Source organism: Microtus oregoni, unplaced genomic scaffold (assembly GCF_018167655.1).
Source record: "Microtus oregoni isolate MIOR12 unplaced genomic scaffold, Mior012 000001F_ref0000356, whole genome shotgun sequence".
Classification (NCBI taxonomy): domain Eukaryota; kingdom Metazoa; phylum Chordata; class Mammalia; order Rodentia; family Cricetidae; genus Microtus; species Microtus oregoni.
In genome coordinates, this window is record NW_024543060.1 from 75,510,692 (window position 1) to 75,538,181 (window position 27,490).

Sequence of the window (27,490 nt, forward strand, 5' to 3'; positions counted from 1 at the left end):
TATGTATTCGTTTTGATTGGGATACATTTAGGAATGAGGTGTTTGTTTCAATTCTGTCTCAAGCAAAGGGTGATTTGTTGTTTTACAGTGGTTGTAGCTATTTCTCTGCCTCTATGCTGTGTGAGAATATAATTTTCCAACACTGTTGACAGTTGCATGCCTATGTGATTTTGTCCTTTTGGTGAAGGTTGTGTGTGTGTGGCAATTGCACGTTGTGGTCTTAGGTTATTTTTTCCAAAAGTTGATGATGCTAAGCCTGCTCGTCCAAGATGACCCACCCTTGACATCCTCTTTTCAAGAGATTTCCCTCATAGTTTTAACCTATTCACATTTGTACACTATTGTTGGACTGCCATGTTTTCAGATCGGGGGAACAAATATTTTCAGAATTAAGGGAAAGATTCATTAATTTTTTAAGCTCTTAGAACAAAAGATAAAAATATTTAAAACAAGTTTTATAACTGACATGATTTTATGAATCTGAAGCTGAGAATCTATTTTTCTCTATTTTTAAAGTAAGTAATGAAAAAAACTACACAATGATAGTTTTTTCAATTTGAAAAAAAGTTGAAATAATTTTGACATGAATACTTTCCAACAGACTATCTTAAGAGAGGAAGCAAGGGTTCCAGTGTTTAAGGTAGAGAAAAACAAAAATAAAGAACCCACAATGGTAATTCTGTGTTGATCCTTTCATTAATATTAAAGGGCAGCAGATAATTAATTTTGAGTGATCAAATCCAAAAATTTTTCATGTCCTTTTTGTCTTTGTGTGTTTATGATGTAGTGTTTTACACACACACACACACACACACACACACACACACACACACACAAAATTACTTTTAGCAGAAGCACTTGTATTTAAATTAAGACAAGTTATAGCAAGCTAAATACTAACTTGAATTTCTCCAAAACGCATTAAAACTAAGAAAAATTGTTAGATTTGGAAATTATTCAAAAATAAAGGAAACAATTATAAGTACAATTTTACTAGACAACACAGGAAACAACTAATAAAAGGAATAAAAATGGTTTAATATTTGCCAGTTTTCCATTTTCAATATTTAGAATCACTTTTCAAAATGAAAGCTGCCTGTTATTTTTACATCAATCTAAAATAGCAGCAATACAACAAACCCCTTTGATTTTCTCAGCTTGGTTTTTGAAGATGACATTATCTGTGAAATCAAGATTACTGTTTGGAATAAAAATCATCTTCTTTGCACTTACTGCTGCATCAGATGCTATTTTAGCAGTGCAAGACCAAAAGCACCTTCCTCATAATTTTCTCCAAAGAATATTGCATAATTATAATTCCATAATATTCCATAATATTCTCCGATTTTTACTCCACTTGTTAATGTCCCAGTGTGATCTCTTGAATGGAGAAAAGAATTCTGTAGGTCTGGGAGTTCGAGACCAGCCTGATCTACAAGAGCTAGTTCCAGGATAGGCACCAAAGCTACAGAGAAACCCTGTCTCGAAAAACCAAAAAAAAAAAAAAAAAAAAAAAAAAAAAAAAAAAAAAAAAAAAAAAGAATCCTGTAGGTAAGAGCAGTATTTTATTATTTTATTCATCTTTTAACCTACACAGTAGCTGGAATAGCCCTCCCACAAGGAAGGATCATATCACACACTGAGAGAGTTCAGGAATAGAGCATTAAATAATGTTCATTAAAAACTAAAGACAAATCTAGTCTGTGACTAAGAGAATTAATTATTTCTAAAAATATCGTGTTCCTCCCACATTTTAATTTCCACATGAGGGTTTTTATTTTTAATGGGGTGAACACAGTCCCTGTTCCCTAACTTTGAAGATCTATAATATCCTGCCCTATTTAAAGCTCTGCTTATGACATTTCCTTCGTGTTAGCATCTTCGAAACCTGGAAAACTAGTACCTAAGTCTCTATTCTTACATTTTCTTAGTGAATTTATCCTATTCATTGGTAGACCTTACTACATGACTTATCTACAGGATGGCTCACCTCTGAGCTACAGACAACTCAATTCAACAAAATCAGGGGGAACTTTCCTTTGGATTTATTACTCTGGACTAAAATGGTGAACTAAATGTATTTATGCAAAGCACACATGAGGTATCCCGTATAGTGGCAGTTTGGATACATGACGAGTTCCAATAGTGAATGGATACTGCCTTTGTACACAAGGTAAACACATTATGGTTGGGAAAATACATTATGAAGTAAAAAGATAAGTCACTGTAACAAAATAAAAGAAAAACAAAGGCTAGGAGGGACTTGGGCTGCTCCTTTAGAGAGTTATTTCCAAAGTAGAGGCTTGTCAGCGGCCAGATAAACCCTGAGCCAAGTCATGAATAAAATGTAGTGAATAACATTTGAATATTTACATGAACATTTTGTTATGCAGAGACCCTGAAACTAAAGTAGACCTGGCCTATTGGGAAATCTAGAGGAGAGTGGTAGAAGGTCATGATTGGAAAGCAGACTATATAGAAATGTACAGACCAGGATTAAAGCTGTGCTTATTCCCAGGAGAATGAAAAATTTCAGATTGCTTAAAGGACTCATTTTATCTTCTCTGTAGAAGTATGCAAGAAAAATGGGATAGGAAGAGATTACAGTGGTTCAGAAGCATACCTTAAATAACCCCAGAACAGTAGCATTAATAGACCTAATGGGGAAATGTCTGCGACATGACTTTCTGGTCTGATAATGCAGAGACAGCCTGTGTCGTGGCTTTCTGGTGACTCTTCCACACTTATATATCAGCTTGGATTTCTGACAATATCTGCTACATTTGCAAATATCTCTGATTTATCAGTTACTTGTATGTGCCCCCATTGCTCCCATATGTGAGTTCTTATTTTCCACTCTAAAGGGTTGATTGTTTTTAGGTAATTTTTCGTGTAGAACCATTGGAATAATGACTTATTAATCATTTGTTCTTTTTCTGTCATATGTATCTATATCTATGATAGATTCATCATCATAGACATATAATATGCCTAGTTACAATACTTTAAAATTTTTCTGAGCATTTATGCAATCCTTTGGCAAAAAAAAATCTCTTGAATGTTGCTGTATGAAGGCCAAGCTTTCAAAATTTTAGTACTCAGTTTTCCGTTGTATTTGATCCTGAACTCAAACTCATGCTTACCCTGCCGGGAGACAATCTTGCAGCCATGCTTTCCCTACCATGCTCTCAAACAGTGAGGCAGAAGCAATCTTTTCTCCCTCATAAAAATGAAACACTCTTAATAGAGTGGTTGAGTTTCTTTTAATTTAACCCACCACCATTACAATAAATCCTATTGTACCTTCATCCTGTTCTTGATGACTGCCATTTGCATCATTGAAGCTGGAGTGAAAGAACATATGCCCCAGCTCTAAAAAAAAGTGAGAAAAGATATAAACTGTTGGGAGCAGTGAGACCCCCAGATCCTGAATTTCTTGTAATCCCGTGATCTGAGTGCCTACAGCTGCTCTGAGCACAAGACCTTCAGGAGTTCCTGATGGCAGGAGAGTGGTTTCTGGTGGGTTTGGCTGGGGCGTGGCTATCTCTATATAATCTGCCCCTTAACACAATAAAGGGTTCATTCTTGGGGAATTCAAGCATGACCCGTGTCACTGTCTCTCTGTCTGTATGAGTCTGTGTATTTTAACCTCCAGCCCGCTTGCCCGAAGCTCGCGAACTGGGTGCCAGCGCACAGAGCACAGACACAGGGCGTGGTGCACGGCAATAAACAGACATAGAAATATTACAGATGGCCTTCCTAGATCTACCATTTGACAATTATCTATAAAGAAAGATGGGAAATAGATTACAGTCAGGTGGTTTAGATAAACAATTATATGTATCAACTTCAGGGAATATTTCATTAATAAACTAAATATCTCACATTTAAATAATTATATTCTATTAACATCAATAAATAATGAGTCTAAAATTAGGGGGTTCTGAATATAGTTTATTATTTGATGGCTAGTTACAAATAAGCAATACATTCTTTGGTGCAATAGTACTCTGAGTTATAGTGCAAATTGATTTTATATCATAAATTATTGTAGACAAAGAGATTATAAAAATGGTTACATTATAACTCCTTAACCAAATTATTTTATTGTTTTGCTGGTGAGAATTACACAGAAACAGTTGAATATATTGTGATACTCCTTAACAAAGCCATATATAGTAAAGCATGAATACATTATTACCATGAAGAAAGAGCCAACTGAGGTTAGCAGCCCCCCCCCCACAATGATACATATACTATTTGAATAAAGAAAGGTAGATAGAAATATGTGCTTCATCCCTAAAAGTCTCCTCTGCAACATTGTGTTCAGAGGTTGTGAAGATCCTGCCAAGACATGCCTTTGTCATGTTTAACAATGATTTGCTACATACACTGAGGTATAAAAAAAACTGCCCTTGCTGGCCATGGATCTAGGTCTACGAGTACAAGAAGTTTAATGGAGGAGGAAGATGTATGTGTGGTTGCTAGAGAATAAAGGAAGAAGATAGGCTGATGTTCATGTTAAAAATGAGCAAAAAAAAAGAAAAATACTTTTATTAGCAGAATTAGAGAGAGTTAGGGATAATTATTCCTTTTTCTGTTGAATAGCACATGTATCTGCTCCACACTCAGCAACAGTACAGCTGAACACCTCAATAACTCAGCATCTGACCTTTAATAATTAACATGGGAAATTAGAGAATCATTTTGCCTGACATAAATGTCATAAGAAGTACAGGATAAAGCTCATTATCATATATTCAGCAACACTGAATGGCTAAACTTAAGAAAATAATGGTGCCTTTTGAGGATATGAATCAAAGAATTTTTCATGAGCCTTTTTTAATTAGATAAAATAATAACACAGTGGAGATGATGTTCTTAAAATTATTTGAATTAATCACACTAAATTATGTATCACTTTTTATGTTCATATTTATGCACTTTGTAGAGATGTAGCATAAAGTAAAATAAATTTGACTAAAGTAATGTAAAGTCACAGTAAATTGAGTTATTGTCAAGATTATAGATCAGGGGAAATTGATGGCTTATTTTTCATGTCATACATGATATTACAAAACTATATAATCATATGTGTTTTATATGGGAAATTTAGTATATAAAATATTTATGGTAAGTTCTTACTATATCTACTTTATTAGTTGCTATTTTGTGTTTTATACCTGTACTTTTGTCTTTTAATTCTACACAGAGTCTTTGCTTGGGTGATGAAATGTTATTGAAATCATTTGATTACTTAAGTGATACCCTTCACAGTTCCATTCCTTATTCCTTATTTTTTTTCTGATAATTTTCTATGAATACTTCACATGTGTTGATTGACTTTTTGGACTTACCAAGCAACAAAATCCTAGGTTAATGGGAGCTAAGTCTAGTGCTGCAAAATGTAATTTATGTGCACAAAGAAATTGCCTTGTTGTGGAAGTGCTGGTGTTTGTTTAAATAAATAGTCAGAGCAACATTGACCTAAACGAGAATAGTTTCTGATGATGTCATTTGTTTGTTTTATGCCAACCTTTTTAAAAAAAAAACACAAGAAAAAAATAAGGGAATGAATCTTTTAATTGGCAACCTTATCAATCTTTTTCCTTCAAAACTGTGAGACACACAATTTTTTAAATAAAATTTGTACATTCTTTTCTATCAGATTCAGTGTGGTTGTATTTATATTGAGGTCTTTTATCCATTTTGACTTGAGTTTTGTGCATGGTGATAGATATGGATCTATTTTTTATTCTTCTACATGTTGATATCCAGTTATGCCAGCACCAATTGTTGAAGATGCTTTCTTTTTTTCACTGTATAATTTTAGCTTCTTTGTCAAAATTCAAGTGTTAATATGTATGTGGATTAATATCCTGGTCCTTGATTCAATTCTATTGGTCAACATCTCTGTTTTTTTGACAGTTCCAAGCTGTTTTCCTTACTGTAGCTCTGTAACAGAGCTTGATGTCAGGGATGGTGATGCCTCCGGAAGTTTCTTTATTGTACAACATTGTAATGGCTAGCCTAGGTTTTTGTTTTTCCATATGAAGTTGATTATTGTTCTTTCCAGGTCTGTGAAGAATTGTGTTGGGATTTTGATGGGGGTTTCATTGAATCTATAGATTGCTTTTGGAAGGATTGCCATTTTTATTATGTTGATTCTACCTATCTAAGAGCATGGGATATCTTTCCACTTTCTGGTATCTTCTTCGCTTTCTTTCTTTAAAGACTTAAAGTTCTTTTCAAACAGGTCTTTCACTTCTTTGGTTAGTGCTATTCCAAGATATTTTATGTTACTTGTGGCTATTGTGAAAGGCGATGTTTCTCTGATTTCTTTCTTGCTTTCTTATCATTTCTAGGAGGGCTACAGAGTTTTTTCAGTTGATCATGTGTCCTGCCATATTAAAGAAGGTATTTATTAGCTGTAGGAGTTCCACGGTAGAGTTTTTGGGATCACTTATATGGTGGGAATTAACCTTCAATGCATGGGCCATAGACCACTTTCTAAATAGAATTCCAGTAGCATAGACACTGAGAACAACAATAAATAAATGGGACCTCCTGAAATTGAGAATAAGACAAAAAGGCAGCCTACTGAATGGGAAAAGATCTTCACCAACCCTACATTAGACAAAGGACTGATATCCAAAATATATAAAGAATTCAAGAAATTAGACATGAAAATTATAAATAATCCAATTAAAAAATGGGGTACAGAACTAAACAGAGAATTCTCAACAGAAGAATCTCAAATAGCCGAAAGACACTTAAAGAAATGTTTAACATCCTTAGAAATCAGGGAAATGCAAATCAAAATAACTCTGAGATACCATCTTACACTAGTCAGAATGGCTAAGAGCAAAACTACCAGTGATAGCTTATGCTGGAAAGAATGTTGAGTAAGGGAAACACTCATCCATTGCTGGTAGGAATGCAAACTTGTACAACCACTTTGCAAATCAGTATGGTGGTTTCTCAAAAAATTGGGAATCAACCTATCTCAGGATCCAAAAATACCACTCTTGGGCATATACCCAAAAGATGCTCAATCATACTACAAACACATTTGTTCAGCTATGTTCATAGTAGCATTATTTGTAATAGCCAGAACCTGGAAACAACCTACATGTCCCTCAACTGAAGAATGGATAAAGAAAATTTGGCACATTTACACATTAGAGTATTACTCAGCAGTAAAAAACAACATCCTGGATTTTGCATGCAAATGGGTGGAACTAGAAAACACTATTCTTAGTGAGGTAACCCAGACCCAAAAAGATGAATATGGTATGTACTCACTCAGAAGTGGATAATAGCTATAAACAAAGGATGTTGAGCCTATAATTAATGATCCTAGAGAAGCTAAGTAATAAGGTGAACCCTAAGAAAAACATATATAGATCAACCTGACTCTAGAGAAATTCCCAGGAATCCACAAGGATGACTCCAGCTAAGACCAAAAGAATTAGAGGAGACAGGTCCCAAACTTGCCATGCCCTGAGGTCATACTGATGAATACCTTAAATATCACCATAGAACTTTCATCCATCAGCTGATGGAAATAGATGCAGAGACTCACATCAGAGCACTGAACTGAGCTGCCAAAGTCCAGTAGAAGAGTGGAAAGAATGAAAATATGAGCAAAGAGGTCAAGATCATTATGGATTCACCCACTGAAAAACAGTCTACCTGAGCTAACGAGAGTTCACTAATACCAGCCAGTCTGTGAAGGAACAAGAATAGGACCAAAGTAGTCCCTTTGTATGTGGTTGACAGTTGCATGGCTGGGGGCAGACAGAGGAGGCACTGGAACTGGCACCAGGATTTATCTCTACTGCTTGTTCTGGCTTTTTTGGAGTGTATTCTCTTTGGATGGATACCTTCGTCAGCCTAGATATAGTAGGGACCTTCCTTGGGCCTTCCCCAAAGCAATGTGCCTCACCTTCTCTGATGAGTGTATAGGGGTGGGGTGGGGGCATACGTGGATGGAATAGGAGGAGGGAAGTTAGTAGGAACTTGGATTGGTATGTATAATGAGAAGAGATTGGTTTTTTTTCTCTTTTGTTTTTTTTTTAAGAAGTTGTCCATGACAAAAAAATGTACTTTCTTTTGGTATTGCCTGGCTTGTTTAAATATACAGTTAAATCTCTGTCTCTTTTTTCTCTTTCTACACACACACACACACACACACACACACACACACACAAATCAAGCTGATAAATACGATAAAAAATAAGAACTATAAACCATTGAACTACTTGCTATATTAATATATTAATTTACCATCGTGAATAATGTCTTCCTACAACTACACAACTGAAAAAAAGAAAGCAGTGAGCTTTGATTTCCTGACATGCTCTCTTTAAAGTTTCACTTCCTGAATCACATATTGGAGACTTAACATCAATAAAACTTTTGATGATGCAATGTTTCATGACATCATCATTGTCCTAATTTACATGATACAATAGAAGTAGCACACAGTTAATTTAAATAATTTTCCAGATAATACATTCATTTTTAAAAAGCTTCAATGTGGATGAAAAATGAAAAAAATTAATATTCTTCTAGAAAACTGAACCTACATTGCTATAGATCCCAGTTAGAGAAACTCTCAATTGAATATTTCATAAGCTCAAGAGAAGAGGGATTTGGCCTCAACTGACAGCATAGGTTACTGGTTTTATTGGTCTGCATTAGTTAATGAAAGCAGGGTATGCAGAGATAGAATGTGTTAGGACAATAACTCACAGAGGGTGTGAAGATGATTCAGTAGATAATGTGGTGTTTATATTAGAATGAGAACTTGGGGTGACAGCCTGGGCTTTATAACCCTAGAATTAGGGAGTAGAGGAAGAAACAAGAAACTTAGGGATTGCTGGCCAGCCAGCCTAATAAATTAGGCAAAATATTTAGCAAGCTACTCATTCAGTGAGCCACTTTGTCTCAAAGAAGTAAGGTGGAGAGTGATAGAGGAGCCATATGTCCTTGATGCTCATACACATGACCATTATATGTGCACATGCCTGTGAAGAACACACAGAAATAAAGTAGATAAAACTCTTTACCACGTTGGTCATATAAAGTAACCCTCCACAACCACAAGGCCCTGATTAAATGTTTTATTTTATAAGTTGCCTTGGAGTGACTATATATCATGAGAACCACTTAAAAAGTTATTTTAAGAGTACTGTGTCTAAGAATGCAAATTGTTTGAAAATATGATATGGTTTTATTACTTAAGAACCACAGAGTTTTAAAATCAGCATATTAAAAGCTTTGAATGCCAGTTTTAAATTTTCTTCATGCATTTTCTAATTTCAATTTGTCTGCTCCAAAAACAAATTCTGGGATTCTGCTATGCCTCAGGCTACAGAGTATATTCATATGCTCAAGCCACACTAGTGTCTTAGTTCACTTCCTGTTGTCTTTGTCTCAGATGTAGCATTTTCAGCTCCTCCAGCACCATGTCTGCCTGCATGCTGCTCTGTCCCGCCATGATGATAACGGACTGGACCATTATAAGCCACCCCATTAAATGTTTGCCTCTATTAGTGTTGCAGTGGTCATGTTCTCTCTTCATAGCAATAGAATACTAAGACACACTGCCTGGCAAAACTATAGACTTGGATCAGGCCTATTATTTTCCATCTTCGTCCAATGTGTTTAATACTTTGGAGGAAAAATAAAAAAGTTTCAGAAGTCATTTCTCTATACATTTAGGCTCCAAAAGCTCCAGGACCTTGTTGCTTGTCTTTTAATATTTTTTAAACCCCCCTCTAATAAATTTTACTTCTTCCTTCAAAAATCATTTAAAATTTCTGACCTTCTACCTCAGGCCCTCAAGCGTAATAGGGAAAACAACTTCAAACCTGGGAGCTGTGATTGAAACTTTTTATTATCAAACCTGAAGATGTTCTACCTTCCGACTTTCCTATGCCCACATGACTCTTCTAATACTTTCTCTTCACCATTAGTCCGTCCTTGAAACCAGGAGAGCAGTCTTTGAGATCTCTCTCCTCTGCTGTTCTGTTGGACCCTTGTAACCTCAATCAGTGCTGACTCTTTTAAAACCAGACTTAATACACAGGGGGTTGTGCCACGGGCACCTACCATATAGTGTGCAGCTCTCAAAGTGAAGAGATGATGGATTTTTTTTTTCACCAGAAAGAAACAGTAAGTGTTTGAGTATTTAGAGGCATAACCTGTCTTTATCAGTACACAATCTCCGCATGATTGAAATATCATATGAAATGTAGTTAGGAAGCACAATGTGTATGTTTTTCTATATCAGTTAAAATTCAAATTTTAAAAATAACGAAACAAAAATATCTTTCTGCTACTCCTTTAATTACTATTTAATTTTGAAATGATAGACAGCTTTCTTTTTCCTATTTTAATCACATACTTCCCTAAAACTCTCTAAAATATGCTCCTTCAGATAAAGTAATCACCATTCTATTATTATTAATGCCAGTATATTGTCAATATTTTCCATCTTTTCTTCATACTATCTTACAGTCTTGGAAACTCAGCTCTCACTTCTACGTCCTCCCCTTGTTGACTGGACATACTTTTCCCTCTGGCCCCTCTTTCCCCCTCTTCTCGGTGTTCTTCTTTTGGCTTTACACATTCTACCTCGGTGTTTACTCCTGCTTCCATGACATTTGTTGACACCATGTGATGTGTGAAAGTTGTTGTGTCCAGCTCTTTCACACTTCCCTGTCCCTTTCTCCAAATGCTGAGATAATTTACATGATGCTGAGAAAATATCCATGCTCAGTAATTCATCTTCACTCAGACTTAAACATGCCAAGCCCATGTTCTCCCTTTGCATCCAAACTTTGGGATTGTTTCAATTTGCATGACGTAATTAAAAGTGAAATCTTTCCTTCTACTTCCCTGAATTCATCAATTCCCTTTTCGCATACTCTGTCATGGACATTTCTCATTAATTTTTAATCACAAATCACACTAATATAATTTATGAAATAATAATTACATTTTAAGGATTTGAAATTATTTTTTCTACAGAGTTAGTAATTTGCAATTATTTTACCCTTGTGTGGTTTGAATATACAGTATGTAAAAGCTTGGAGCCCAGAATGGCATATTGGAAGATTATGTATATATTGAGATTGTAAGGCTTAATGGGAGACAATTGGGCTTTTGAAAATATGCCCTTTAAAAAGTTATTAAACCTTAATATCTTCCTGTTTCTCTGTAGCTTTCTCTACCTCATCTTCCCAACATGATATACTATCCTGGCTAGATACCCAAAGCAAAGTGTCTGCATATTCTTGGACTTTAAGTTCCAGAATTCTGAACTGAAATGAACTTATTTATTTATTTAATTCCTCAGTTATTTAGTTTTAGTAGTTGAAGCTGACTAACACTGTGTTGTTCTTAGGACAAGTCGAAACTCAAGGGTGCTTTAACAAGTTGCATATTTGGTATATTCTCTGAGCATTTTGGCCCTCTCATATCTTCGTGATGAAGAATTGTCGTACCCATTGAGAACTGCTTTGACTTTCTCATTCAGATGATGCGTACAAGGACAATGCTTTGGCAGGAGTTGTCATGTGAGCAAAGGTGCGAGAAGGTCATAGTTCTTCAATTACTGACACCTAGAATTCATAGATGCCAAAATGGTTAAAAAGACAGGGGAAACAGATGACCTGAATCTGTCCGTACCTTTCCTTTCATTTTTGTTACACACACTGTAGTCACGCTGTGTACATGACAGGCATCAATGACCCTTCCCAATCTTTAGACTTGGACTTCTCTTTGGTGTAGCATTATTTTCTCTGTCAATGATGCCCTGCTATGTAAGAGCATTGTTTGAAAATTAACAAGGTCTTGTTTTCAGGAAGTGCTACGTTCTCATGCTGTGAGTGTAGGTTTAAACATGTGACTATTAAAGAAATGGGAAAATATTACTTTCCAAGATTGTGAGCATGTAAGCCACAGAAATATGAGATTGAACTAATTTTCTGTGAAATATAGTATGGAATTCACATTAGTGTTGAAAGTACACAGATTATTAAAATTGTAGTTATTTCAAGCTTGAATAAAATGAATTAAATAGTTCTTCATTACACTTTACTTCCAAACACATAGTATTAAAATGACTAAATATTGATAGAAACTCTCATATGAGAAAAGTAGAAATGAGCAAAATTGTTATTATCAATAATGATATTTACTTCTTCACTGGGGAAAATTACTCTACAAGAGGAAACCTCACAGTAAATGTTTCTATCAGTCAGGTAACTATTTTAAATGTAGGAACATATTTTATAATTTTTTTCTTTCAAAATTGAACAGTAATATTCTTAAATATAAAATATTTATTATTTATGCTTTAGAAAAGTAACAATAGCCGGGCGGTGGTGGCGCACATCTTTAATCCCAGCACTCAGGAGGCAGAGGCAGAGGCAGGCGGATCTCTGTGAGTTCGAGGCCAGCCAGGACAGGAACCAAAAGTTACGGAGAAACCCTGTCTCGAAAATCCAAAAGAAAAAAGAAAAGAAAAAGAAAAGTAACAATAAACTTCACTCTTGAACATATGTGGTATGATATTATCAGTTAGAAAATTGTTATTTTTCTTTATTTAATAACATGGTATTATTTCATGTTTGTTTGAAAATTATTTCGCTGTTGAATATAGTAAATTCCCACTATATTCAAAAACTACTTTTCTAGAAACTTATAAGAATAGATGTACATGTCTGAAGAATATGTTAAATAGTTTTGGTGTAATTCTAATTTGAGATAGTTTTCCAATAATGATTTTTATAGATATTTATATGTATACTCAGTTGCCACATGGTCAAATGGAAATTATTTGTTAAAACTTAATGCTTATGAATGTGCCCCCTTGTGTGTAGTAATGCAGGAGCCATGGTCAATGGAATGTACAAATGGAAAATGTGCAGAGAGTAAGAGACTTTGGAGTCCTCACTGTTCAATGGGATCTCTTTGTTATACCCATAACTTTAAGGCTCAGAGATTTGTGCGGAAGAGGGAGGCAGAATCATTGTACGTACTAGAGATGGTGTAAGACACCAAGAAACAGCACTCATCAAATACAACAGGGCCGATACCCACAAGAACTCACAGAAACTGTGGCAGCATGCAGGAGACTTACCCTATCTCAAATAAGACATATTCCCAACACCAAGAATGGGAAATGAGAACCCAGGTCCCATCCTTATCCAAGAAGCTATTTTAATTCTTAGCTGCTAGAAGAGGGAAAAATCAATTTCTTTTCAATGGTGTATATTGACACTGGGTATATTAACCACACTCTAGGATATGCCTCATTCTCAAGAATCGTTGACCAACACAAAATATATTCACTTGATGTGTTTTGTCTGCTTGGTTTTTTTTTTTTTTGACTTTTAAGAGAGAGAAAGACATGAAGTTGGTCAGGAGGGAGGAAAGAAGTGTAAAGAGTTAGAGGGAGGGGAAAGAACATGATCAAAATATATTGTATGAAAATTTAAAAAATAACTACAGATAGAATAAATAAATAGGCTTGGCCAATTCATATCACCACAAGGGGACAAAATTCCTTTAAAGGGTACACTAACTCACACTCAAACAAAAACATATATGAAGTCTAACACATTTAATAGTTGCCTACTTGTTAATACCTGACCAACTTAAACTCATTTTGATGTCGTATTTGGCCAATGACTTATCTCTATGAGATCTTAGTTTTAAAAGGAAGGCCTTGGGTCTCCTGATTTCATTGCTCTCCATGGACAGAAGCACTGTGGGCTGCTTCCAGTCATCTGTGAGTGAGACTAGAACATACAACTCATGGCATTGTTCCTAGATTAGTGTTCGTTTAAAGAGTATTTTAATTCAGTAACAAGTGTTATTCAAAATTTTAATGTTAAAGTTGTAAACAGGTGATTTTACTCAGAACTCTCCACTAAATGGTTTATTGGGCAGTGTAATGACATGGCACAGTGATTTCTGTAGGGATTACATGCTGAAATGTTTGCCTATAACTCCCTAGTATTTACTTCCATTTCTGAGCTGTGTATGGAATTTAAGTTTGTGATATATATATTTCCTATATTTCCTTTGTGTATTTTTTCTTATGACTTTCTTCTGGGCAACACTCCACTATACAGTTTGTAGTATTCAGAAAAATAAAACACAAAGATTTTTTTCTTTTCTTTTCTATTTCTTTTACCAGAGACCTTAACCTTAGAGAAAAATGGTCAGAATTCAGAATTGTTTGAACTCATCAGAAACGAGAGGTAGAAAGACGTGAAGAAACCACTAATAGCCTCCTGCTCCCTCTGTTCATTTTCTTGAACAATCAGTTTCAAAAGGCCAGTCACAATTCTTGTGGTTGCCCACTGGGCCCTGGTGCCTTGACAATGACCACTCTAATTTTCTGTCTTAAATAGCATATTCACAGATATCTACTTATTCTTAACCTTCTACAGGTCTCTGCTAAAATGTGACTTCCTTAGAGATGGCTCTCCTGAGTATCATTGGCAATTACATCTATCTCTCTCTAAGATTGATAGTATTTAAATAAAACCCTTGTACTTATCTTTGAATTACAGGTACACCTGCTGCTAAAATAAAATTAAAATCTAATAGGGTAGAGATTTTTGTCTGTCTTATTCGTCTTATTTTATTTACAGATCTGATCAATCACATAATGGAGAGGGATAGAGACACAGAATATATGTGTGTGTGTGTGTGTGTGTGTGTGTGCGCGCGCGCGCGCGCGCACGCACATAGATACTGCTCCTGTTTTGGGAGAAATAATATTTTGTGTGAAAGAACAGTTTTAAAGTGATAGAATATTGAAGTTTTGTGAAGTCTGGGCACACAGCCTGCTGTAATTGGGTGTCGAAAGGTTTCTTGTAGCAAATTATCTTATGTGTGTGCTTGAGATCTGCTTTGCTATATTTTCACTAGAAATTGCAAAAACATGTGTTAAGAGGAAAGACATTTTTATATTTGATCCCAAAATGTATGATAAAAGTGAAAAGAGGCTTGTATCCTTGGTCCAAAAGGATATCACTCTGTAATTATTTCATATAAATATTTAGTTTAAGAAGTATAATGAAAAAATTGGCTTGAGGTATTAAAAAGAACAAAGAAGATGAGGCCAGTAAACGTGACAGTTTTCTTGCTATTTCATTTACTAGTCGTGTGATGTCTGATTAGCTGTTTCTTACCGCTGAGCCTCATTCACCTAGCCTATGAAAGGGAGAAACAGCATAGTAAACTCTGCTTCATTTGATTTTACACATATAGCCATGCTTTCCCTCTCAATGTATTCATTTTCATAGTTAATCCACCATATAGCTTAATTTATAGGTCTTTCATTTTCCCTTTGGTTGCTTAACAGAGTATTAGAATATAAGCTCTGTATGGCAAAAATCTAGTTTTCCTTTGTATTATGCATCACCAATTACACAGAGCAAGTCAGACATGGTAAGTTGCTGAGTCAATGTGCTGTGTATGAATGGGTAAGCAATATAAGCCATGGAGTTTATCTGATTACTTGGTGGTAAATTTTCATGTGCAATCATTTAATGTGGAGAGACACCCTTGTAATCATGTCTAAACCGTTATCTACGTTGTTAAGTACATTCTCCATGCTTCTTTAATTTACCCCAATGTAGATGGAGGCCTTCTAGGTTTACTATCTCCACTTCAAATTTAGTGAACTAATACAGAGTTCTGATGATCTCCATAACAGGTCTCTAGGCTGGCTGGTGTCTTGGTCAAGCAGGGTGTCAAGAAAGGTGACACTGTGGTCATCTATATGCCCATGATCCCACAAGCAATATATACCATGCTGGCGTGTGCAAGGATAGGAGCCATCCACAGCCTCATCTTTGGAGGGTTTGCTTCCAAAGAACTAAGTACCCGCATTGATCATGCAAAGGTAAGTGCGGTCTTAATGGTCAAGTCTTACAGCTGCCTATAGCACACCACTTAACAGTGGGGGATCCATGAACTATTTAAGCATTACTTTATGATTTGGTCTTCCTTTCACATGGAATACTCAGATTTAATCAATCCTTCCTTCCTTCCCTTCCTTCCACCCTTCCTTCCTCCCTCCTTTCTTCTATTTCTCTTTACTCCTTCCTTCCTTTCTTTTTTGCATGCATCTCTTCACCACACATTAATTTTGAAGCTTTTGCCATACCAAACATCCTGCTAGGTATTTAGAGGAATACAAAATAGGAGATGAAATGTGTGCTTTCTATTTTATCTTGTATGTATGGACGTGGATAAGACACCCAAGAAAAACAAGTGATAAATAATGTACTCCTCAGACATCTCTGCATCTCTGAAACTTTCCTTGAATCTGGGTAACAAATATCCCTTTATGCGTATTCCTTGGAACTGGGTAATAAGTTATTATTCCCCAGATTCTTCCCCAGAGAGATGGACACAAAGGTACAGGGTTAAGAGTGAATGCTTGGAACATTGCTCTCATATGTTTGAATTGGGTACTATGATAACAAGTTCCATAAAACTATTGTGAGAGACTCTTGAGGTATGACCTTAAATCATCTAGTACATGATTTATGGCTTTCTATGATACACTTCAAAATGTTGGCCATTGTCATTTCATGAGTTCAGCACATAGGAGATACATGCTCTCATAAACAAAAAGATCTTTGTGTATGTGTGTGTGTGCACATGTGTGTGTGCATGCATGCGCATGTAGGTGCATTTGGTTCTGTAAGTATGTGTATGACTGTAACAGAGGCTAGCATTTCTCTGGATCAAGAGAGCTTTACTTAGTTTAATGAATTCTTTGGAAGGTATTTTAAATAGCTCTACTTATGAGCCCTTAGCATCATTAAGGCTATGATTTTGAATAGGTAAGTGAGATTTTATGTGTTAGCGTTTTAAAAAGAGGGCTTGCTGGTTTTCAGATCGTTGTTTAATAGTGAACACAAACCATTCGAACATTTCTTTCAAAATATTAAACTGACCATCTAGACTGAAGTTTTGTGATGGCTTTAGCTAGGATTTTTAAAACCTTTCTTTTCTTTCACTTCTTCCCATTTTAGCCCAAGTTGGTTGTGACGGCATCATTTGGCATTGAACCTGGAAGAAAGGTAGAATACATCCCGCTTATAGAAGAAGCCTTGAGAATGGGACAGCACAGACCAGACAGGGTTCTCATTTACAATCGTCCAAATATGGTAATTTGAAACTTTAACTTTCTTCTTGCAGAGAGTATTGTGCCAAAAATAATTTTAGCCATTTGAAAACTATAGTTGTAAACTACTAAGTATGCTGAAAATGATTGTAATTAAAGAAGCAAAACAAAAATATGCAGATGATAGTGTCTATGGAAAACTAGTTGAGAAAAACAAGTAATAAGGTATACAAAATGCTGTGTTTATGACTTTAGGTTTTGTGATAATATTAGCAAATACAAACTACCTGCTTACTGCTTGGTTTTCAAGATACTATGGATATCTTCTCCAAGATTCAAGCATAATTAAAAACAATCTTCTAAGAATTGTATGAGTTAGAGGGTACTGTTACTTCTCTTTGAGGAAAAGGAATCATTGTGTATTAAGTTAAGTAACCTGCCTCATTAATGACAGACCTGATATGGCCTCCATCACTTGTGCTTTGAATGTGTACGTCATCATCACCTATTGGCAAGGTCTGATTAGTCATATGAAAAGTATCTTTCAAAAATTAAGGAAAGTGTTTTTTTTTTCTTATCCAGAGATAGACTATGTTCGGAAAAACCAAACTTGACTATTCTATACAGATGAATTGTTCTATCATCCACGAAGGATGAAAGATTATAGCAATGAAAATATTTTATACTTTTTCTTGTAACCTTGACCTGATAGCCACCTTGCTTCTATACTCATAAATTCTGCAACTGCATACAGTAGGACCAAGTCAAGTTTTCAGTAGATCATCTTTCTTTTTGCAAGAGATAAATTACAAAATCGCAGACACTGGTGTGTTGCCTTTTAGACCTCTTGTGAGGATCTCATCAGAAAATACTTAATTGACAAGTTTGGGGACTAGAGTCTTAAGACTGTCATTTTGATGAGCATATAACAAGAATCATTGCCACAATAAATTCCCTTGTGTAGCTTCAGAGCTATGGTTCATGAACTGTTGCACTCAGTGAATTTAATGCTCCTACTGTCTCAGAGAAGAAGGCCAAGATTCTTTCCAGCACATTTTTCTTAAAGAGACATGACTGCCACATAAGTCAAGGAACACAAAGTCAGCATCTGAGCAGAGTGTAGGTGAGGAGAGGGATAGGACAAGCAGAAATGCTCACTCAGAAACGTTCATTTGATTCTACTGTTTATACATAGATAAATGCTCACTTAGGAGTTGTGGAGGCCTTGTGTTAGCCTGGGAACAATGTGAGTTGGTTTCCAGTGCCTTTACTTCTTTAGTTCTCGCAGATCAGTGAGTTGGATCTTTTTCCTGGCTCCATTTTGCTGCTGGAGACACTGAGCCATGAACCTCAAAGTGAATACTCAAAGTCTAGCAAATGGATATAGCAAGGTTCGAACTGTGGTTGAATAATTTTTAAACAACAAGATATATGCTATCTATTCTGCTCCATAAACACATGCTGTTTAAATATTCAGCCTCTTTATCCACATTTTAGTGTTTTTCTCTTTTCTTGATAGAATTGTTTTATCTCTTTACCCCACCTAACTGGCTCCCTTTTTCCCTTCTGACCTTTCCCCAACTTGCCTCTCCAGTGATACGGATGAAGGCTTTTAATACATCTTGTCTTTTTACGAGCCCTAATATTTAGATAGTAATTAAACCTGGTGGTTGGGTTTGCTTCGAATTTAGAGAGAAACAAATGGTGAGGACAGGTATTGTGTCTGATTAACTAGTTGCACTTTTGCCCAGTGAGGTAAGTTTGGCTGCTCCTCCTAAGGCTCAAGCAAACTATGACAGAACCAAAGGAATATCACTTGTTTTCATGGTGTTCTCTCAATGCTGTCTGTTAAGAATTTTAGTATCTAGGGAGGACTTGCCTACACACACACACACACACACACACACACACCTCACAACACACTCACACCACGCACACATATACCATATTCATACAGACAACACCACACCACACACACAACATACACATACACCATATTCACACATACACTCACACACACATACCATAGTCACACATACACACACCACACACACACAAACAACACACACACACATATATATGCACACCACACACACGCTAACATATCACACACATATCCACCCTCACATACACCCTCACACACACATACACACACACACACACACACACACACTCAAATACACTTTACACAGTAAATGCCAATATTGATAATTCCTCTTCATTCCCTTGGAATCTTTTACACATCCATTTCTTCTTAGCCTAAAGAATAACCATTTTTTCCTAGTCCCCATTTCATTAGGTGCTTGTAAAAATCAAAGATGTTTGCAATCACAATTCAGTTTTCGTTTTGCAATGTGATGATTTTTACAGTTCTACAGTTATGATGGTAAAGCTTTGATAATTCGGAATTGCTTATTTTTATCTCAGGCATAAAACAAAATGGAAACACAATTTGCTTACAGTTCTCTGTTCTGTTTATTTAAATGGTATCAGCTGCTGCCCTATCCGAGGGCGGCAAGAGATGTCAGCTGTGCTTAAAACACACAAATGGCGCTCAGTTCAGATGTTTATCTACAAATGAATTTACTCAGACATATTGTATTCATGCTTTTGCCTCGATGTATAATTTGTAAATGTGCATATGTAAATGAATTAAGAGTGTTTATAGACCTGGATAATAGTGGAGATTCTGGAAAGTTTGGAAGTGATCTTTCTTTTGGGAGTGCCCTGAAGCCTGGGAGCTTAACCCTGACATTGTCTTGATAAAGTCAGTGGCCACAGACATGTCTGGCTGTGTTGGTCATTTACTCCACTAAACTCTGCATAATTAGGTTCTGCCTGTGTTTATGTATTTCTTCACTATAAACTTCCTGATACACCACGTGTCAGAGTGCATGCCTTTAACCTTAGAACTCTGGAGGTCGAGGCAGGCAGATTGCTGTGATTTTGATACCTGCCCAATCTACATAATGGGTTCCATGCCAGTCAGTGATATAGACTATCAAAGCAAACAAAGGACTCTTCCTAATAAGGATTCTTGATTTACGGTTGTGAGAAACAGTCAACATGATGTCTTACCTACATGACCGTAGTTTCTCATTAAACTGATTTTTGCCCAATCCTACTCCCTATTTATTATATTTCCTCCCACTTAATGCCCCCCTTTTTTTTGTTTTTCAAGACAGGGTTTTTCTGTGTAGCTTTGGTGCCTGTCCTATAACTGCTTAATTTACGTAAGGTTGTATCATTTTGATGACATGGATGTTATCACAAAATTTACAAAACAAAAACCTTGCTCTTGAGGGAGAAAAACAAGTTTTTTTTTGATCATATTAATGACTGAGGAAGAGGAAAACATTTTTGGTGTGTCACCTGTTCTCTTAGATTTTGAAAATAGGTTTCTCTCATGAACAAACACACATGGAACTCACTCTTATCCCTGAAGTGACTTGAGGTGGCCCACTAGAAAGGCAGCTGTAGTGTGACTCCCAAATGTCTCTGGATGAAAAATATTTGAAGCATTACGTGATATTTCCTGGTGAGGACAGACCTTCTAAGTTAAAGGTCAATTAGGACTTAGTTTTTAGCTACTTGTACACATTCATGTTTGGAAACCTGTATGTCTGAGTTAGTTAAGCTCAGGGACTCAGGAAAACACGACAGCATCACATTGAATTCTTTAGGGTAGCCTTCGAATGCAAGAAAAACGTGGTTTTTATCCATGAGACGGAAAGTAACATCAAACCACTGGATTGTGTAAAGATAGCTTATTAAAGAATCTACCTTAAGTTGTAAGTTTGAGATTTATTCATAAATTGAGTGCTAGTGTCATGAAGACACAGGTTTCTAATGGATGCTCACACTTACAGATGTATACGCTCCTTGGCTGTCCTGTAACTCAATGTCCTATATTCACTGTGCACATTTTTACATTTTTGCTGCTTAGGAGAAAGTTCCTTTGAAGCCAGATCGTGATCTTGATTGGGAAGAAGAAATGGCCAAAGCCCAGTCACATGACTGTGTGCCTGTCCTCTCGGAACACCCTCTGTACATTCTCTACACCTCTGGGACAACAGGGCTGCCTAAGGTATTGGCTTCTTTTCAGATATCCACCACGGCGACAGATTTCTATTGCAGCGAATCTATGTGATTATGGAACGAAAATTTTGCAGATTGTAGCTTGATGATTAGTCACAGTTCCTTTGTTCCCTCAATAAATTCTGTCCAAATATTCTTTAAAGGGAAACACTTTGACCCTCTTTGTTCAAATTTTTCACTGTCAACAGTAAATAGCTGGTTTGGTGAACTGATAATTTCAGTATGTTGTTAGTTGAATATTGGTCTAAAGATATTTTGTTATACACACACACACACACACACACACACACACACACATATATATATATATATATATATTCACTTACTATGTTTAACTTTGTGGCACTGTGGTTGAGCCCAAAGCAAAAGATATGTTTGAAAAGATAAGTTTATCTTTGAATATGTGTGTGTATGTATGTAAGGGGTGGCCCTGTGTGCCATAGCATACATGTAAAAGATAAAGGATAAGACCCAAGAGTTGGTTCTTTCCTTCTGTCATGTGGGTCCTAGTGATCAAACTCAGGACTTCTCACTGGGTAAGAAACACTTTGACCAACTGATCCAGCTTCACAGCCCTAAAGTAGACAGTAAACTGAAAATAATTTAATATGTTACTAGAAATTTGAGGTTGAAGTCTAGATAGTTTGAGTCAGAGACTTTTTATCCAAATTATTCAACTATTTGATTTATAAAAAGGAGGTACTTGACATCCTTTCATTCATCTGTCATGAAAAGTATTTTTGCAAAGCAAACAATAAAAGCATCAATATTCACAAATGTATCTGGTATCAACAAATGACCGATTAGGATGATGTCTTCAAGGAGACATCCTCCAAATAACCTCACATTTTCTTTGTGTGTGTCTTAATTAGCTGGCTCACTATTCATTAAATCAGCATTTCATAGGGAGATCGATGTTTCAAAATCCTCTTCATCTCTTAGTAGCATTTCTTCGTTATATTTAGGTGTGTGGAAAATGTAATCTCAAGTATATTAAGATAATGACTCCATTAGCTTTACTTTTAAAAGGAAACTTGAGGTAGTCCATGGAAAAGTTGTGTGTGAAATAGAAAATATCTGGTATGAGAATATATCCATAGATATGGCATGTTTTGTTGTATTGTTTTCTTTCATTGTATACTACATGCAGTTGATGCTCAGTAATCTTTTGTTCCTTGTTCATTGTCAAACTAGATATGTGCATGTGCAAAATGATATTTTTATTGAATTAGAATCTAGTACTTTTGTTACAACTCTAGTCATTTGAAAAGTTAATATTTCTTCATTATTGACGACTAAGATTTTTTGGTTGTTTTTTAAGCAGTCCATGTGATTTATCCTCACTTCATTTTTTTTATTCACAAGCTCCATGCAGTTCAAATGGACATTTCTCCACAAAATTAGACTGGGTTCAGCAAAGCTATAATTTTATATAGAAGTCTTAATATAACAGAAAAACCCTAAGACTGAAAATGGCATAACCTTATTAAACTCATGACAGATGATGACAAATATCCCACCTTAGTTTGTCAAAAACATCTAATACACACACACACACACACACAGACTTCAGATCACCCTGCAATTCTCTGTTACCTGGATCCCGACTGATCAGTGGAACAGAAGAGCTGTTTCCAACAGCCCAGCCAATATAAAAGAAAGGCAGTAAACTTAGTACATAGGGCACTAAGTTTGAAAAGCACAGTTTGTAGCTGCCTCATGTTTTCTCTGGGTTATAGACTTCCCTTCTTGATTCCTCTCATGCCTAAGATGAAAATAATCCTTGGATATTTCTTCTATATTCTCTCTTTTCCTACCTCATAGACTATCCTCAAAGCAATTTATTTCAGTATGTTGGAAGAAGCTTTGATTATTAGATTTTTGCGCAGTTGAGTGCAATACGTGCATTGAGTGTTCATTCTATGAAAAACAGATAAAATATAAGTAATTCATAGTCCTAATCTAGGAGGGTGGAAATATGCATGGATATGAGCAATACGATACAGACAGTAATCAATTTGTGGCAGAGATATACGACAAAGACAAGATTGTTTTTCAGGCTCTATGGCTTAGCATTTTACTTAGGACAGTACTGTGGAATAATCCTCTGTATACTGTAAAGATTTCTCACTCAAATTCATATGATAGAATGCTGATTGACTAGTAGTCAGAGAGGAAGTATAGGCAGGGCATGAAATTAAGGATGATAGGAAGGAGAAGGTCAGAGTCTGGTATTGCCAGCCAGCTGCCAAGCAAGTAGGACATGTTAAAAAATGAGGTACCAAGTTATGAAACATGTGGCAAAGCAAACCTAGAAATATGGGTTAATTTAAATATAAGTGTTAGCTAGTAAAAAGCCTGAGCTATCCGCCTAGCATTTATAATTAACTTAAGTCCCTGAGTGTTTATTTGGGACCAGGTGGTCAGAACAAGAAACACCCGTTTACAGGACAGCACAATTAATTGGCACGAATCAAACTTGATTCAGAGTTAGGAGTGAGACAAAAGAAACCACGAGTTTAAATTTGAGTACAGATGCAAAGGAAAATGATCTTGATCTGGTTTCTGGGGTTGGTGTTGAACATATTGTGTATGGTGTATGTTTGGGATATTAATACTAGTACAGTCAGTAATTGGAAAAGAGCCTGATTCCAAGAGCTACCCTGGGTGCTGGATATAGGCCTTTGTGAATCACCAGTGTGTAGGTCTGGCTTGCAAATCACAGAGTGGGTGGATTTGCAAAATATGCTGTTGTGTTGTTTTTTTTTTTTCTGGATAGAGGTGAATAAACATCGATTTGCCCCACCTGGGGCACTGAGACAGACACAGAAATTACTCCAGTAAATCTAGAGATTGTACTGACATTACTTCCAGGAACAAGGGATTATAAGAAAGGGATTGCTTCAAGGAACATGATGACTCACAGGTAGTTACATCTCCAAAATTCTCATATCTCACCCTCTTCGTAGGAACTCCTCTGGAAACTTCCCACTTCTCTAGCAATTGATGACTGTTTTTCTATCACCTGAAAGAGACACCTTGCTAATTATATAGCATTCCAATAACTCTAAGCTTTGTAAGTTTCATCATTCGATGAGCCTCTTTCTACAACAGGGAATATTTCAGTTTGGAGGAAATAACAACATAGCACATTGGTCCTTACTGATGCTCTGGCACTTTTGCTATCCACTCTTCCATCATGTATGCTAAGCCTTGGATGGGCTGATATGCTGCTCTGTACTAGCCTGGCTATTTTATTTCATTTATGCTTGAGAATCGGGCCACTATGTCGTGACAACAATCACTTATTTTCTAGAGCATGACTTGCTATGAAATTGCACAATCACCATCTACTGGGGAAATAAAGAATTTTCCCTTCATACCCAACAAATGTGTATAACAATCTGTGAATAAAAGCCAAATATTTATAAGGCAATTAACAGACACCTCACATCCGTTTAACAAAATAGTGATCAATCACTTTCATGCTCCGGAGACATAGTTATTTGTCTTGGAATGCAATTTTAAGAACAAATTATTCTGTAGAAGGATCCCAAAATTGAATTAGAAAACACTTCATTGAACTTATAACACTCAGGTCAATAAACACATAATGGTTTGTATATTGATAGTTTCATATGCATGGTCCACACCAAACAGAACAATAGGGGACAATAGGTGACAAAAGCCACCCAATGAGGAAGGAACTTGCACCGCAATCTCATTGATTTCTCCAAGTCTTATAACCAAAACATGTAATATGTTTAGCTTTAGAGAAGTACTTTCTAATTCTAACATAAAATCACACCAGAAAAAGCCCTTCTTTAGCACTGGTCTTTAAAAAAAAACCCAGAGAGCAGGGCATTGGTGGCGCACGCCTTTAATCCCAGCACTCGGGAGGCAGAGGCAGGCGGATTTCTGTGAGTTTGAGGCCATCCTGGTCTACAAGAGCTAGTTCCAGGACAGGAACCAAAAGCTACGGAGAAACCCTGTCTTGAAAAATCAAAAAAAAAAAAAAAAAAAAAAACCAAAAACAAAAAAAAAAACCCAGAAACACTGTAGAATTTTGGTATAGCTTCACCACCTACATAGGAAGGATTCTTTCTTTTTTTTCTTTCTTTTCTTTTTTTTCTTTTCGTCTTTCTTTCTTTCTTTCTTTCTTTCGGCAAGTTTCTCTGTAGCTTTTAAGACTGCCTTGTCCTGGAACTAGTTCTTATGGACCAGGCTGGCCTTGAACACACAGAAATCCACTGCCTCTGCTTCCTGAGTTCTGGGATTAAAAGTATGTACTGTCACCACCCAGAAAATACTTTTTTATAAAATTCTTGACAGCTCTTTATCCTGTCATTGCAAATATTTCCCCAACACTCAAGAATTAAAATAAAATAGTGAAACTATTTTTCCATGTGTTGGGCAGGATTTCTGAGGGCCAAAAGCCGTCTCTTTATGCCACTGTCCATCAGTCTTAGATGGCTAAGGAGACAAAACACACAAACACATACACACACACACACACACACACAGAGAGAGAGAGAGAGAGAGAGAGAGAGAGAGAGAGAGAGAGAGAGGAAGAAATTCCCTGCATTTGCATCATTTGTTTCATCAAGAGTGAAATTTGTCATTGATGGATGACATCGGCCCATCCAGCCTTCCATAATCTACACATAAGTGTCATCTGGCATTCAAATCTTGAGTTATTGCTATACTGCTTCCACTGAGTGTATTCCCAATCCAGATGATCTTGATGGGGTCAGTTTGTACCTTTGGGTCTCTTCTTCTTTGCAGAGAGAGAGAGAGAGGGAGAGAGCTGGCTTCCAATTCTTATCAATCAATACATTTTGGAGAAGCACTATAGTTCTTGCCTTTCAATTATCTACACCTGGCTATTGAAAGGGCCCTGGGCAGAGGGGGAATCTCTATAGCCCCAGTACAAGCAAGAATTGTACAGCACATGCTGTAATTACCCACACCTAGAACAAGTTTATTCTCTCCAAATCTTTTTTACTTACACAATTTTATCACCTTGGTCTCCCATGAATCATTGCTAAAGATTTAAAGCCTTCCTGATGCTCATTACCATGGCACCTAGCTTTCTGTTATTATCTTCTCTAGGACTGGCTGGACACAGAATTGCCACATCTTTTTCGCTGGCCTGGGCTGAGCTCGTTTGTTTTGCCTTTTGATCATTTTTCTCTTTCTCGGTTGCTTCAGCACTTTGGGAACCTGGTTTGCATGCCAGCCTAAATCATTTAGATCTGTTAGAGCCTTCTTACGTCATGAAGCTCAAGTCCCAACATGAGACTCAGCAAATCCACTTAAAGCACCACATTAGTTTGTCTTATTGGTACTACAAAATCCCTGACCACTCTTCCTCCCTCCCCCCCCCCAAAAAAATAAATTCTAAGCAAACCAAACCAAAATAGAACATAAAATATAAAGAAGAATAGGTTCTGAAAAGCCAGGCAAAGCATTAGGGGCAGGCCTTGCTCCCACTGCTAGGAGTCCCAGAAGTAGACAAAGATACACAGCTATCCCACATATGTAGGAGGCCTAGGTTGGTCTGCTATAGGCTCCCTAACTATTGGTCCAGACTCTATGAGCTCCTATGAGCAGGCTTGCCCAGCCTTAATACAGGGGAGGATCTTAGTCCCACCTCATCTTGGTATGCAGTGCACTGTCGACACCATGGGAAGCCTGTCCTTTTCTGAACAGAAACAGAGGAGGAATGAATTGGAGAGGCGGGGGGGGGGGGGGCGCAAAGAAGAGGTGAGGGAAGAGAATGGGAGGAAAGGATGGAAGGGAAACTGCAGTTTGGATATAAAATAAGTGAATAAACTTAATAAAAATAAAGAAAAAAAGTTTGATTTTGGCTCACACTTCAAAGCTACCATTCATCATGATAAAAACGAAGCAGAATTTTGAGGCATCTGGTTACGTTGCATTCATAGAATGTACATGCCATTGGACGTTTGTGCTCGAAGGACAACCTAAGGTATTAGTTCTTGTCTTCTCACTATTTTTTTTGAGACAGGGTCTCTGGGAATCCCTCTATCTCTACCTTCCATTTCTGTGGGACACTGTGATTACAGACACGTGCTTTTTAGTGGAGAGTTCTGTGAATTCTACCTATCGCAAGTTAGGTCTTTGCTTGCATGACAAATACTTTACCTACTGAGCCATCACTAATAGATAACTTTTAAGCCTTTAACCTTTACCTCTTGT

The 27,490-nt window shown here is 36.5% G+C and overlaps 1 protein-coding gene across 1 annotated transcript in view; it reads left to right on the top strand.

The window, feature by feature from the left end:
• Positions 1-27,490, top strand: part of Acss3 (acyl-CoA synthetase short chain family member 3) — a 154,552-nt gene that overhangs the window by 37,000 nt on the left and 90,062 nt on the right. Inside the window, exons 3-5 of the mRNA XM_041668440.1 lie at positions 15,749-15,937; positions 17,079-17,213; positions 21,117-21,257. Coding sequence (XP_041524374.1) covers positions 15,749-15,937; positions 17,079-17,213; positions 21,117-21,257 — 465 coding nt within the window. The remainder of the gene's footprint in view (positions 1-15,748; positions 15,938-17,078; positions 17,214-21,116; positions 21,258-27,490) is intronic.